At 46.7% G+C, this 15,363-nt stretch overlaps 1 protein-coding gene across 1 annotated transcript in view; it reads right to left on the bottom strand.

The window, feature by feature from the left end:
- LOC121282384 (acidic mammalian chitinase-like) overlaps positions 1–15,363 on the bottom strand; it is a 118,899-nt gene that overhangs the window by 46,970 nt on the left and 56,566 nt on the right. Inside the window, exon 8 of the mRNA XM_041196103.1 lies at positions 12,767–12,883. Coding sequence (XP_041052037.1) covers positions 12,767–12,883 — 117 coding nt within the window. The remainder of the gene's footprint in view (positions 1–12,766; positions 12,884–15,363) is intronic.

Here is a 15,363-nt window from a genome sequence, read left to right as displayed (position 1 = left end):
GGCAGGTGTTTCAGTCCAGGACCTCTTCCCTGTGCTCCTTGTAGCCTTCAGGCTGAGGTGATGGTCTGGCCTCACACTCCCTGGAAATATTACTGATGCCTGCACCTCGGTGGTGCTTGTCATTGCTGCCAGAATGTAGTGCGCAGGTGCCATAGAATTCTCTCATTCTCTCTGTGTGCTCTCAGCACCTTTAAGGTGGGGCTGGCTCCCATCTTTTCAGCATCCGTGACCACTGATGATGTGGTCCTGAAGGGCTCAGGTGCTGAAAGTGGGCAAAGGATCAGATGCTTTTAAAGTTTCATGGCTGCGTCTCTATGATATGACCCTGATCACAGAGTGCAAGTGAGCTGCCCTCGGCCAGACAGGAGTCAGGCATTCTCAGAGGCTATGTGAAGATCTATGGAGTGTCCTCACTGCATGTCATCAGCATCCTACTGCAATCGGGCTATTATTAGGGCCTCCACTGTGTCTCCATGACAGGAGCATTCTCACAGAGGGTATTCACGCTGCTATAATGCAGACTGGAGTCAAACGTTCACAGATGCAATGGCAGAATCTATGGGGTCACCTCATTGCATGTCATCATCATTCTCCACAAATCTAGCAGCTATGAGGGCCACCCGAGCGTGCTGCCTCATCTAGCCAGTGCTAGGGCCTCATCCTTGTCATCGTCGCCTTCGAGGACCTCCTCATCCTCATCCCTGTTGGTGTCCTCCTCATCGGAGGAGACCTCCAGCTCCTCCATGTCCCACTCAGCTAGCTCGTCTGTCCGTTGCAGCGCCACATTGTGAAGGGTGCAGCAGATTATGATGATGCACAACATCCTCTGCTGACTGTATTGCAGGGATCCATCAGACCGGTCCAGGCACCAGAACCTCACCTTCAGCATCCCGATGGTCTGCTCCACCAAGTTGCGAGCTGCAGCATGAGCCTTATTATACTCTGCTGCAGTCTGAGGCCTCCGCACGGGTGTCATCAGCCATGATCTCTGCGGGTAGCCCTTGTCCCCGAGGACTGAACCCTGCAGCTTCTATGGACCCTGGAAGACTCCAGGGATCTGTGATGACTGAGGATGTAGGCGTTGTACACACTCCCTGGAAACCGTCCGCATACCTGCAGGATGCGTTGCTGGTGGCCGCATATCAGCTGCACATTCAGTGGATGGAACCCCTTGCAGTTGATGTAGTTCAATGTGTGTTGCGACGGAGATCTGAGCACCACGTGAGTGCAGTCAATCGCACTCTGCACCTGTGGAAAACCTGAGATCAGGGAGAATCCAATTGCTCTTGCATCTTGGCTGTCCTGTTCCCGGTTGAATTGCACAAAATTGTGTGCCCTCGCAAAGATGGCACCTGTGACCTCATGGATGCATTTGTGGATGGAAGTTTGTGAGATCCCACAGAGGTCACCTGCAGAGCCCTGAAAGGAGCCACTGGCATAGAAATTGAGCGCTGCCATCACTTTCTCAGCCACTGGCACTGGATGCCCTCCATGTCCCTGTAGTAACTGGCAGATGTGACCAACTAGTTCCCTAAACATGCGCAGTCTCTGGCGACACTGGTTCTTGGTCAGTTGCAGGAATTATAGGCGGCAGCTATAGGTGTAGCTAGGCGCCGGCCTGCGATGTCTCACTGTGGCTCTTGGGGAGTGTGTGCGGGAGTCCCAGCCACCCCTTCTTCCTAATGTTGCTGCTCCTGCCTCTGCGCAGCCAGGAGCCTGAGTTGCTCTTTCCTCTGTCATCTTCGTGCTATGTAGGTCATCAGGCATACAGCTAGTTCACCACGCTCCATGATCCTGATGTACTCCTCCTGCAGGATGAAAGAGAGAGACCCATAGTTAGCATGGGTGTACTAAGAACCTGTCCTGATTGACTGTGCAAGCCCCTTAATGATTCCTGGAGAGAGCTGGCCACCACTTGGATGGCTAGAGATTAATGCAGTGCATGGCTGCCCAAAACCCCACAACTTCCACCCCAGTCCACCTGACCGACTGGCGGCAGATTTGGCCATTAGACTGCATGCTATGCTCTCAGCTCAGGCACAGGCATCCTCCTAACCCATGCTTGCAAGGCTGCACTATTAGTTTGAACTATGGGGGAGACTGGTTCAAACCAGGATGCTGACATTGCCAGGGGCTGTGAGCACCTCCAGCAGTCACTGCTCCATGGCCAGCTTTAGCGAGGAGATTGTATAACGTGTGCAGTCATCCACCTGTTCTGCATCCACAAAAATGCTCATGACTTTTCAGTTAGTGCCTGGGGGCAGTTGTGGTGAAAAGCTTTGGAGCAGTTGGGGGCACTTTGATGCCTCTGCATTGCTTGAGTGGGAAGATAAACTAGAAGCCTGAATCCCATCATATCAATGTGGCTGCACCTGAACTGTCTGAGTTGCAGAGGAATGGTTACTTTATACAGAAACATAGAAACTAGGAGCAGGAGTAGGCCATTCAGCCCTTCGAGCCTGCTCTGCCATTCATTATGATCATGGCTGATCATGCAACTCAATAGCCTGCTCCCACTTTCTCCCCATAACCTTTAATCACTTTCGCCCCAAGAGCTATATCTAAATCCTTCTTGAAAGCACACAATGTTTTGATCTCAACTACTTTCTGTGGTAACGAATTCCACAGGCTCACTGGGTAAAGAAATTTCTCCTCATCTCAGTCCTAAATGGTCTACCTAATATCCTCAGACTGTGACCCCTGGTTCTGGACTCCCCCATCATCGGGAACATCCTTCTTGCATCTACCCTGTCTAGTTCTATTAGAATTTTATAGGTTTCTATGAGATCCCACCTCGTTCTTCTGAACTCCAGCGAATATAATCCTAATCGACTCAATCTCTCCTCATCTGTCAGTCCCGCCATCCCAGGAATCAGTCAAGTAAACCTTTGCTGAGCTCCCTCTACAGCAGGTACATCCTTCCTCAGATAAGGAGACCAAAACTGCACACAATATTCCAGGTGTGGTCTCACCAAGGCCCTGTACAATTGCAGCAAGACATAAAAACAAAAAACTGCGGATGCTGGAAATCCAAAACAAAAACAGAATTACCTGGCAAAACTCAGCAGGTCTGGCAGCAACGGTGGAGAAGAAAAGAGTTGACGTTTCGATTCCTCATGACCCTTCAACAGAACTGATTGAATCTAAGCAAAGGGGTGAAATATAAGCTGGTTTAAGGTGGGGGGGGGGGGGGGGGGGGGGGGGGGGGGGGATAGTTGGGTGGGGGGTAGAGAAGTGGGGAGTTGGTGTGGTTGTAGGGACAAACAAGCAGTGATAGGAGCAGATAATCAAAAGATGTCACAGACAAAAGAACAAAGGAACACAGAGGCGTTGAAAGTGGTGATATTATCTAAACGAATCTGCTAATTAAGAATGGATGGTAGGGCACTCAAGGTATAGCTCTAGTGGGGGTGGGGTGGAAAGGCTAGCAGGGCATAAAATATTTAAAAATAATGGAAATAGGTGGGAAAAGAAAAATCTATATAAATTATTGGAAAAAACAAATGGAAGGGGGAAGAAACAGAAAGGGGGAGGGGATGAAGGAGGGAGTTCAAGATCTAAAGTTGTTGAATTCAATATTCAGTCCGAAAGGCTGTAAAGTGCCTAGTCGGAAGATGAGGTGCTGTTCCTCCAGTTTGCGCTGGGCTTCACTTGAACAACGCAGCAAGCCAAGGACAGACATGTGGGCAAGAGAGCAGGGTGGAGTGTTAAAATGGCAAGCGACAGGGAGGTTTGGGTCATTCTTGCGGACAGACCTCAGGTGTTCTGCAAAGCGGTCACCCAGTTTACGTTTGGTCTCTCCAATGTAGAGGACACCGCATTGGGAGCAACGAATGCAGTAGACTAAGTTGCGGGAAATGCAAGTGAAATGCTGCTTCACTTGAAAGGAGTGTTTGGGCCCTTGGACGGTGAGGAAAGAGGAAGTGAAGGGGCAGGTGTTGCATCTTTTGCGTGGGCATGGGGAGGTGCCATAGGTAGGGGTTGAGGAGTAGGGGGTGATGGAGGAGTGGACCAGGGTGTCCTGGAGGGAACGATCCCCGTGGAATGCTGCCGGGGGGGGTGAAGGGAAGATGTGTTTGGTGGTGGCATCGTGCTGGAGTTGGCGGAAATGGCGGAGGATGATTCTTTGAATGCGGAGGCTGGTGGGGTGATAAGTGAGGACAAGGGGGACCCTATTATGTTTCTGGGAGGGAGGAGAAGGCGTGAGAGTGGATGCGCGGGAGATGGGTCAGACACGGTTGAGGGCCCTGTCAACGACTGTGGGTGGAAAACCTCGGTTAAGGAAGAAGGAGGACATGTCAGAGGAACTGTTTTTGAAGGTAGCATCATCAGAACAGATGCGACGGAGGCGAAGGAACTGAGAGAAAGGGATGGAGTCCTTACAGGAAGCGGGGTGTGAGGAGCTGTAGTGGAGGTAGCTGTGGGAGTCGGTAGGCTTGTAATGGATATTGGTGGACAGTCTATCACCAGCGATTGAGACAGAGAGGTCAAGGAAGGGAAGGGAAGTGTCAGAGATGGACCATGTGAAAATGATGGAGGGGTGGAGATTGGAATCAAAATTACTAAATTTTTCCAAGTCCCGACGAGAGCATGAAGCAGCACCGAAGTAATCATCGAAGTACCGGAGAAAGAGTTGTGGAAGGGGGCCGGAGTAGGACTGGAACAAGGAATGTTCCACATACCCCATAAAGAGACAGGCATAGCTGGGGCCCATGCGGGTACTCATAGCCACACCTTTTATTTGGGGGAAGTGAGAGGAGTTGAAAGAGAAATTGTTCAGTGTGAGAACAAGTTCAGCCAGACGGAGGAGAGTAGTAGTGGATGGGGATTGTTCGGGCCTCTGTTTGAGGAAGAAGCTAAGGGCCCTCAGACCATCCTGGTGGGGGATGGAGGTGTAGAGGGATTGGACGTCCATGGTGAAGAGGAAGCGGTTGGGTCCAGGGAACTGGAAATTGTTGATGTGATGTAAGGTGTCAGACGAATTGCGGATGTAGGTGGGAAGGGACTGGACAAGGGGAGAGAGAAGGGAGTCAAGATAACGAGAAATGAGTTCCGTGCGGCAGGAGCAAGATGACACCATTGGTCTAACGGGACAGTTCTGTTTGTGGATTTTGGGTAGGAGGTAGAAGCAGGCCGTCCGAGGTTGGGCAACTATCAGGTTGGAAGCTGTGGGAGGAAGATCTCCAGAGGAGATGAGGTCATTGACAGTCCTGGAAACAATGGCTTGATGTTCAGTGGTGGGGTCAATGTCCAGGGAGAGGTAGGAGGAAGTGTCTGCGAGTTGACGCTCAGCCTCCGCGAGGTAGAGGTCAGTGCGCCAGACAACAACAGCACCACCCTTGTCAGCGGGTTTGATGACAATGTTGGGGTTGGACCTGAGAGAACGGATTGCAGTAAGTTTGGAGAGAGACAGATTAGAATGGGTGAGAGGAGCAGAGAAATTGAGACGACTAATGTCGCGCTGACAGTTCTCAATGAAAAGATCAAGAGAAGGCAAGAATCCAGAGGGAGGGGTCCAGGTGGAGGGAGAATATTGGAGGTGGGTAAAAGGATCCGTTGAACGGGGAGAGGACTCCTGCCCAAAGAAGTGATCACGGAGACGAAGACGGCGGAAGAAGAGTTCAGCATCGTGCCGAGACTGAAATTCATTGAGATGACGGCGTAAGGGTATGAAACTAAGTCCTTTGCTGAGCATTGAACATTCAGCGTCGGAGAGGGGAAGGTCAGGGGGTATAGTGAATACACAGCCGGGGCTGGGATTGGGAGATGGGGCGGGGAGGGAGGGACGGGCAGGGGTGGAATGTCCTAGATGGGTGTTGGTGTCGATGTCGGGCTCGGCACGATGCTGAACTCTTCTTCTGAACTCCAGCGAATATAATCTTAACTGACTCAATCTCTCATATGTCAGCCCCGCCATCCCAGGAATCAGTCTGGTAAACCTTCACTGCACTATCCCTATAGCAAGAACATCCTTCCTCAGATAAGGAGACCAAAACTGCACACAATATTCCAGGTGTAATCTCACCAAGGCCCCATATAATTGCAGCAAGACATCCCTGCTCCTGTACTCGAATCCTTTGGCTATGAAGGCCAACATTCCATTTGCCTTCTTTACCACCTGCTGCACCCGCATGCATACCTTCAGCGACAGGTGTACGAGGACACCCAGGTCTCTTTGCACATTCCCCTCTCTCAATTTATAGCCATTCAGTTAATAATCTGTCTTCCTGTTTTTGCTAGCAAAATGGATAACCTCACATTTATCCACATTATACTGCATCCGCCATGCATTTGCCCACTCACTCAGCTTATCCAAATCACACTGAAGCATCTTAGCATCCTCCTCACAGCTCACCCTCCCACCCAGCTTTGTGTAATCGGCAAATTTGGAGATATTACATTTAATTCCCTCATCTAAATCATTAATATATATTGTGAGTAACTGGGGTCCCAGCACTGATCCCTGCGGTACTCCAGTTACTGCCTGCCATTCAGAAAAAGACCTGTTTATTCCGATTCTTTGTTTCCTGTCTGCCAACCAGTTTTCTATCCATCTCAATACACTACCCCCAATCCCATGCGCTTTAATTTTACACGCCAATCTCTTATGTGGGTCTTTGTCGAAAGCCTTCTGAAAGTCCAAATAAACCACATCCACTGGCTCCCCCTCATCAACTCTACTAGTTACATCCTCAAAAAATTCCAGTAGATTTGTCAAGCATGATTTCCCTTTTGTAAATCCATGCTGACTCTGTCCGATTCTGCCACTGTTTTCCATGTGCTCAGCTATTAAATATTTTATAATGGACTCTAGAATTTTTCCCACTACCGACGTCAGGTTGACTGGTCTATAATTCCCTGTTTTCTCTCTGCCTCCCTTTTTAAATAGTGGGGTTACTTTGTAGGAACTGTTGTAGAGTCTATAGAATTTTGGAAGATGACCACCAATGCATCCACTATCTCTAGGGCCACATCCTTAAGTACTCTGGGATGTGGATTATCAGGCCCCAGGGATTTATTGGCCTTCAATCCCATCAATTTCCCCAACACCATTTCCCTACTAATACCGATTTCTTTTCGTTCTTCCCGCTCACTAAACCCTGTGTTCCCCAACATTTCTGGTATGTTTTTAGTGTCCTCCTTTGTGAAGACAGAACCAAAGTATTTATTTAGTTGGTCAGCCATTTCTTTGTTCCCCATTATAAATTCCCCTGTTTCTGACTGTAAGGAACCAACATTTGTCTTCACCAATCTTTTTCTCTTCACATGCCTATAGAAACTTTTACAGTCAGTTTTTATGTTCCCTGCAAGCTTACTCTCATACTCTATTTTCCCCTTCTTAATCAATCCCTTGGTCCTCCTTTGCTGAATTCTAAACTGCTCCCAATCCTCAGGTCTGTTGTTTTTTCTGGCCAATTTGTAAGTCTCCTCCTTGCATCTAATACTATCTCTAATCTCCCTTGTAAGCCATGGTTTGGCCACCTTTCATGTTTTACTTCTGTGCTAGACAGGAATAAACAATTGATGCTGTTCACCCATGCGCTCTTTGAATGTTTGCCATTGCCTATCCACCGTCATCCCTTTAAGTAACGTTTCCCAATCCATCATAGCCAACTCACGCCTCATACCATCGTAGTTTCCTTTATTAAGATTCAGGACCCAAGTCTGAGAATCATCTTGATGAAGAATTCTATCATGTTATTGTCACTCATCCCCAAGGGGCCTCGCACAACTAGATTGCCAATTATTACTTTCTCATTACTCAATACCCAGTCGAGGATGGCCTGTTCTCTTGTTGGTTCCACAATGTATTGGTCCAGAAAAATATCCCGTTTACACTCCAGGAATTCCTCCTTTACGGTATTGTTACTAATTTGATTTGCCCAATCTATATGCATATTAAAGTTACCCATAATTATAGATGTTCCTTTATTACATGCGTCTCTAATTTCCTATTTAATGCCATTCCTAACATCACCACTACGGTTTAGGGGTCTATATACAACCCCCACTAACGTTTTTTGCCCCTTAGTATTTCTCAGCTCTACCCATACAGATTCCACATCATTGGAGCTAATATCTTTCCTCAGTATTGCGTTAATTGCCTCTTTAACCAGCAATGCAACTCCACCGCGTTTTCCTTTTTGTCTGTCCTTCCTAAATACTGAATGCCCCAGGATGTTCAGTTCCCATCCCTGGTCACCCTGCAGCCTTGTCTCCGTAATCCTGACTATTTCATACCTGTTTACATCTATTTGCGTGGTTAATTCATCCACTTTATTGTGAATGCTCCTCGCGTTAAGGCACAAAGTCTTAAGGTTTGTCTTTTTAACATTACTTGTCCCATTCCCACTATTTTTCACTGAGGCTCTGTTTGATTCTTGCACTTGATTTCTCTGACTATCACTTTTCTCATTCCGCCTTCTGTCTTTTGTCCTTGTCTTTGATTCCCCTTCCTCTGACTCCTTGTATAGGTTTCCATCCCCCTGCCATTTTAGTTTAAACCCTCCCCAACCACTCTAGCAAATGTTCCCCCTAGGACATCAGTGCCGGTCATGCCCAGGTGTAACCAGTCCAGTTTGTACTGGTCCCACCTCCCTCAGAACCGGTCCCAATGCCCCAGGAATCTGAAACCCTCCCCCTCACACCATCTCTTCAGCCAAGTATTCATCCGATATATCCTGCTATTTCTACTGACTGGCACTTGGCACTGTTAGTAATCCTGAGATCACTATCTTTGAGGTCCTACTTTTCAACTTACTTCCTAACTCCCTATATTCTGCTTTTAGGACCTCATCCCTTTTTTTACCTATGTCGTTTGTACCAATGTGTACCACGACCACTGGCTGTTCACCTTCCCCCTTCAGAATGTCCTGTAGCCGCTCTAAGACATCCTTGACTCTAGCACCAGGGAGGCAACATACTATCCTGGAGTCTCGTTTGCGGCCACAGAAACGCCTATCTATTCCCCTTACAATTGAATCCCCTATAACTATTGCATTCCCACACTTTTTACTCCTCCCCTGTGCAGCAGAGCCAACTGCAGTGCAACAAATTTGGTTGTTGCTGCTTTCCCCTGAGAGGCCATTCCCCCCAACAGTATCCAAAGTGGTATATCTGTCTTGCAAGGGAATAGCCACAGGACATTCCTGCACTGCCTGCCTAGTCCTCTTGCTTTGCCTGGTGGTCACCCATTCCCTTCCTGCCTGTGGACTCAGCCTGTGGTGTGATCACCTCTCTATACATGCTATCCACGATATTCTCCACCTCACAGATGCCCCACAGTGTACCCAGCAACCGCTCCAGCTCCAAAACCTGGGCTTCTAGGGGCTGCAGCTGGAGACACTTCCCACACACATGCTGGCCCTGGGGACTGGAAATGTGCGCAGCTTCCCACATATAGGTTTCCCTAACGTGTGGCCACTTCCCTCACTCACCCTATCCTCCACCCCGAAGGCTTGTGCGCTATATTCAACGGCAGGCCCTCGGCTTGCCCCTCCACAAGTCATCTCAATAGCAGGACGGACTGCACTTGCTCGACCTCCACCTCACAAGTCACCTCAACAGCAGGGATACCCTTAAGCCCAACCTCCCAGTGCCCCTCAAGCCTGAAGTCCAACAGGCGACTCTGGCGAGCACTGCACAATGTTACTGTGTACTCACCTCTGAGTTCCCTCAAAGTGCAGGCTGCCAAGTGCACATCGCTTACGTGCTTTTGTGAAACATGTCGGTGCGCTTTCCTGCTGATGTGGACGGATGATCCAACAGGGGCGGTGGAACGATTCCGACAGGCTGGCCTGATAATAATATTCTGATGTATGATGGCAGCAAACACGGCCTGCCATTGGCAGCCTGAGCAGACAATTGCGAACTGATTTCATGCCGTCGTGAAACCGATCGCGCCATATTGTCTACTCACTCCAGTGGGCATGGAAAATTCCGCCCTAGGAGATATAGGTGGTGTCAGTGGTGGCTAGTGCCAATGCTGCACAGAAGAGGTTGGCCATCCAGTACAGAAAGAGGATGAATGATCTCATCTGTGTCGCCAGAGTAAGGCAACCATCTCACCACTCTAAACTCACACATTCACAAGCCCATCACACATTCACTGGCATCTCACTCACTGCCAACTCAAGGGACGTTGCCACTCGCTCTCTCACACATACCCTCACATCTCCTCCTGAAGACTGCATCCTCTACCCTCACCATCTTGAGGCCACTTGCACAAGTCAACACGTGCCCCCACACACAACCAATATCCTCCTTTCCCAGTACAGTCCTCACCTTGCAGCTCTTCCCTTGCCTGAGGCCACCTCCCCTTTCCCCAAGCAAGCCCTAGCCCTGCAGCCGTTGAAAAGCCACCCCTGCTTTAAGGCTGGTCTGGTAGATAGAGACCTGCCCATGAGCCTCCCTAAAAATGATGTGGTGCTGCTTGCAAAGCCTGGTGCTGATAACCATGACTGCTGCCCGAAGCAAGGAAGGCAAACAAACCTCGAAGTCCCAAGCCAAGTATGCACAGTTGTGAAACATGCAAGCCGACGTGCTCAGATGATCCAGCGTGGGGGGAATGATTCCGGTGAGCAGGGCTTATAATGTGATGCTAAAGAATTGAAATTAGGTTCCTAACGTGCGACAGCAGGAAACGTGACCTGCCATTGACAGGTGGAGTGGACGATTGCAAACTGGTTTCACGATGGTGTAAAACTGATTTTTGGCCTTCTCGCCATATTGTCCGCTCACACCTGCCATGATGCCCGCTGCCTATGGGAGCTTTATGATCAGAATCCCCTCCAACTGGACTTTATTAAATATAAAATCCCGAAAGACCTTGCTTCATGGACATAAACACTGCAAAACAAAACAGACCAAACCTGAACACAGAGGCAGGCTGTACCACAGAGGGTTAATCTTCAAATATGTCAATACCGAAACCAAATCGATACTATGTAAAGATACTGGGACATTATCATCTCAAAGACACAAAGCGGGTGCCATTAGACAATCCAATTAAAGAAATTGGGAGACCATCATAGCAAATGGCAACAGCCATCACACAAACAAACATCGACAACAGCTAAGGAGAAATGGATCCCATCACATGCATACTAACTTGAGATCCAGAGACATCACACAAGGATAGGTGCGATTATTTCGGTTGTGGAAACAACATCGTGATGAATGGGTTGTCAGAACCAAGGCAGGTACCAGGCTAAAGAAATTAAGGGGTGCTAAGCACTGACCATCCAAACAGAATGTGCTCCAGGAAATGTACTTTGATACCATAAATAAGATTTGTAATAAAAAGGCCAAGGGCCGTGGGGTCTGGCACTGCAGTCACCAAGGAGGATCAGGAACGGTCAACCTGATTCATGGACCTACAGCTCGCATTGGAACGACCAACTGCATGGGAAGTTCTAAGTATCAGCCAGATTTTGGGGCTGAGAATTTAAGGATAACTTTAAGGATAGTAACTAACTCCTGAAAGGGGATTTGAATTGGACCGAGTAAGTTTTGGGGCAGAAACGTGGGTTTTGCCTGTAATTCTTCTTTTCAGTGGAGTTTTATAAATGAATTTGTGGTTTAGAGTGTTGTGTGGCATCATTACACTAGTTTAGAGCTCTTGTATTAGGGGCAGTGGAGGTGTTCTGCCAATAAATAAGTTTGTGGTTGAGTCTAGGCCCCTGTCATCCCTGTGAGTTTGTACTTTATAAAATCCTAAAGTCAAGAACCAACAGTGAGGGTAAACAGGCACCGCTCGAACCCCTTACAGAACGGATGATTCTGCCCTTAGGCCGGAATTTTCTGGCCCTGCTGTGGTGGGACCTGCCGAGGGGGATGTGGCGGGACAGCCAAAAGGTCATTCACTTTCAGCGGGACCGGACAATCCCGCACCGGGCCTGGACGGAAAATCTTGGAATTAGGTATTTGGTGCTTGAATATTTGTTTCTTGTGCCTCAAGATCCAAAGAAAGCAATGATGTTTGAATATAATTTTTTCAGCAATCCGGTACTTAGTCTTTTAAAATTATGCATAATGAAAACCAGCTCTGGACCTCACATGGGCAGATAAGTCAAGAGAACGATTTGATTTGAATCAAATTAAATTGAGGAATCATTTTCATTAGAAAATTTCTATGTCCTATAAATGGATGAAAAATGGTACAGAACTTAGTGATCTCCATGTTTATGTGCTAATATACCTCTCTTAACCTGCTCTATGCTGGGAGCATTTAATTGTAAAAATAATTTCCATCTGCTTATCAGATGTCAGAAAATAGATCTCAACATAGTTTACAGGACGAATCTGTTTTGGTTTGACTCTTACAGTGCTGATGATAGTTAAGAATGAAGAGTGCAAGGAGCATCACAGCCACACCATCATTCATTGTTCACACATGCATTTTCTATTATGGGTCACTTAATAGCAATCAAGAGCAGGACCACTGAATGAATGATTTCCAACCAGCAGTTCCCCCAATTGTTTAGCTTGTGAAATTGAAGCAAATTGTGTGTCTGGTTAAGAACAGTTTCACAGCAAAGGTCAGGGATTGAACTTCAGACCTTCTGAACTGTAATACCAATAGCAATACCAAGCAGTGCCTTTCCCACTAGGCCAAGGGAGCTAGCATAATGTAGTTGGTATTAATTCACAAATTATTGGAAACTTAAGAAATATTTATGTTGCAAAGTCGATCAACAACATAATAGAAATATTTTCTCTAATAAACTAGCACAAAAATTATTAGATAAATCTATATAAACTGTACTTTTATATCAATACTTTGCTGGTCTTCATATGTAAGCCATATATTGCCCTTAACTGCATATGGAACCTTCTGTTCATCGGTCCATCGCTTTTCTGCACCTTTCAAAAAGTCACAGACCTGTTAATGAGAAGGATTAGGCATTGTTAATATATACTAGCAGATCTCTCAAGGCAGTTAGTTATTCACAGTGAGTTTTATCCGATATAGCATGGAATAGTTCATTCGGGCCACCAATTTAATGATTGATGAGGTGAAATTGTATCTTCATTAGAATATTAGATGATCTCAGGTGGCGTTGGATGGGGGGAGTGAAAACCAATAGTAGTCTTCATCTGAAGAAAGATTATAGGGTGGGGAATAATGGGCACACAAATGTAATTCAGTTCTCATTTGAAGGTCATGGGGTAGAATGCCTATGGGGATTTTCTGGATCTCCTGTTGAAACTTTTCAAAACATCCGCAGGTACCCAAGGGAAATGCATCTTTTTTTTGTTTTATGGGATGTGGGTGTCACTGGGCTACTTCATTAGCTGAGGAGTTGTGAATGGAACTGAACACTGAACATTCACCAGTGAACATCCCTATTTTTGATCTTATGGTGAAGGGAAGATCATTGGTGAAGCAGCTGACGATGGATGGGCCAATGACACTGTCCTGAGGAATTCTTGCAGCGATGTCCTGAGACTGTGATGACAGGTCTCCAAAAACCACAACCATCTTCCATTATGCTCAGCCTGGATCCATCCAATGGAGAGTTTTCCCCGATTTCACTTGACTTCAGTTTTACTAGGGCTCCTCTTGTCTGGACCAAGGCTGTAATGAGGTCTGCATGGAGCTGAGTGATCCTGTCAGAACCCAAAATAAGCACTGGACAGCAGGTTGTTTGTGAGGAAGTGTCACTTGATCGCATTACCAATGACACGTTCCATCACTTTGCTAATGATTGAAAAGAGACTGATAGTAGAGCAATTGGCCAGATTAGAATTGGACACCACGTGGTGGAGTAGGCCATTCAACCCATCGAGCCTACTCCACCACTCAAACAGATCATGGCTGATCATCTATCTTTACACTATTTTTCATCACTGTCCCCATATCCCTTGATGTTATTTGTATTCAGAAATCTATTGATTTCTGTTTTGAACATGCTTAATGATTGAGCTTTCACAGCCTTCTGCGGGTAGAGAATTCCAAAGATTCACCACCATCTGAATGAAAGAAATACCTCCTCATCTCAGTCTTAAATGACTTGCTCCTTATTCTGAGACTGCATCCCCTGGTTCTAGATTCACCAGCCAGGGGAAACACCCGATCTACGTATACCCTAATCACCTCATTCTTCAAAACTTCAGCGAATACAGGCACAATTTCCTTAATCTCTCCCCATAAAGCAATCCCGTCATCTCAGGGATTAGTCTGGTGAACCTCCATTGCATTTCCTTTATGGCAAGTAAATCGTTCCTTAGATAAGGAGACCAAAACTGTATACACTACTCCAGGTGCGGTCTCACTAATGCTCTATATAATTGTAGAAGGACATCTGTTGGGTTCCTCCAACAAAGAAAATAAACCCACTACTGTATATATTTAAAAACTTTATCCTTATTGCTATTTTTTATTTTTAAACTGGACTTTTTCTCCAGAACAAAAGAGATCTCTTCTCAGTCTGGAATTTCATACCTCGTTATGCCTAGGGAGCTACCAACAGACAATCTGGGACTGTTCAGACCAATTTCAAAGGCAACTACAGGAATTCCATTTGCATTTGATAAGCCGACCTTGCTAGCGGAGTCAGTGGGTCTACTGAGACAATGGCTTCCCTAATGCCAGGCCCTCAACATAAATGGCATCCCTTTCAATCCATAATGACTGAGACATTATCAGCCTTGAAAACAAAGCCAATTCCAGACACTGGATAAACATCCTTTTTGAAATCATTGTGGAGGAGGGTGGTTACATCCTCAAAACTCTGGCCCTTGGAATAATTTAATATTACATTTCTGGGTTGCACACCCAGTTTGTTGTTTTACCATCTGACTGGCAAGCCACAAAGAAGCTGGCTCTGTCCAGGTAGGATAACTGGCCCATCTAATCTTACTTTACTGGAAGATTTTGTACCATCGTCTACAGAACCAATTCAATCTCTGCGTGCCTCCTTCATCTTGCAACAACACCCTCTGAAAAGCAAATCTTACAACACCGGTCTCCAGCCTGCTGAACTCTAAATACCTACGTGAAAGAACTCCTCATTGGACTCTGACTTTGGAACTCTGAAACTCATGCGAATCAATATTCAGTTTCTCTGTGGTCTTTGTACTGGAAACCTGTTTTTCTCTATCTCTCCCTTTACTGTGTGAATATGGAGGGGATGTTGTTAACATTCCTTTTTGTGTGTTTTGAATGTGTGAAATAAGCTAACCTTCTGAGTTAATCCTAACTCGAGTTTGCTACAGAATATTAGTAAAATTGGATCACACAAAAACCAAGGGGTTGGAAAAATACGCCACCATTTATTCTTTAAAACAAACTAATTCAAAACACCTTTATGGACAGGTGAGAAGAGAAAATTGGTGCTGTTTGAACTGAGACCCCCTCCT

The sequence above is a fragment of the Carcharodon carcharias genome, chromosome 9, assembly GCF_017639515.1.
Source record: "Carcharodon carcharias isolate sCarCar2 chromosome 9, sCarCar2.pri, whole genome shotgun sequence".
NCBI classification, from domain to species: Eukaryota; Metazoa; Chordata; class Chondrichthyes; order Lamniformes; family Lamnidae; genus Carcharodon; species Carcharodon carcharias.
The sequence above is the reverse complement of the archived record's forward strand: the minus strand, read 5'-3'. Positions and strand labels throughout refer to the sequence as shown.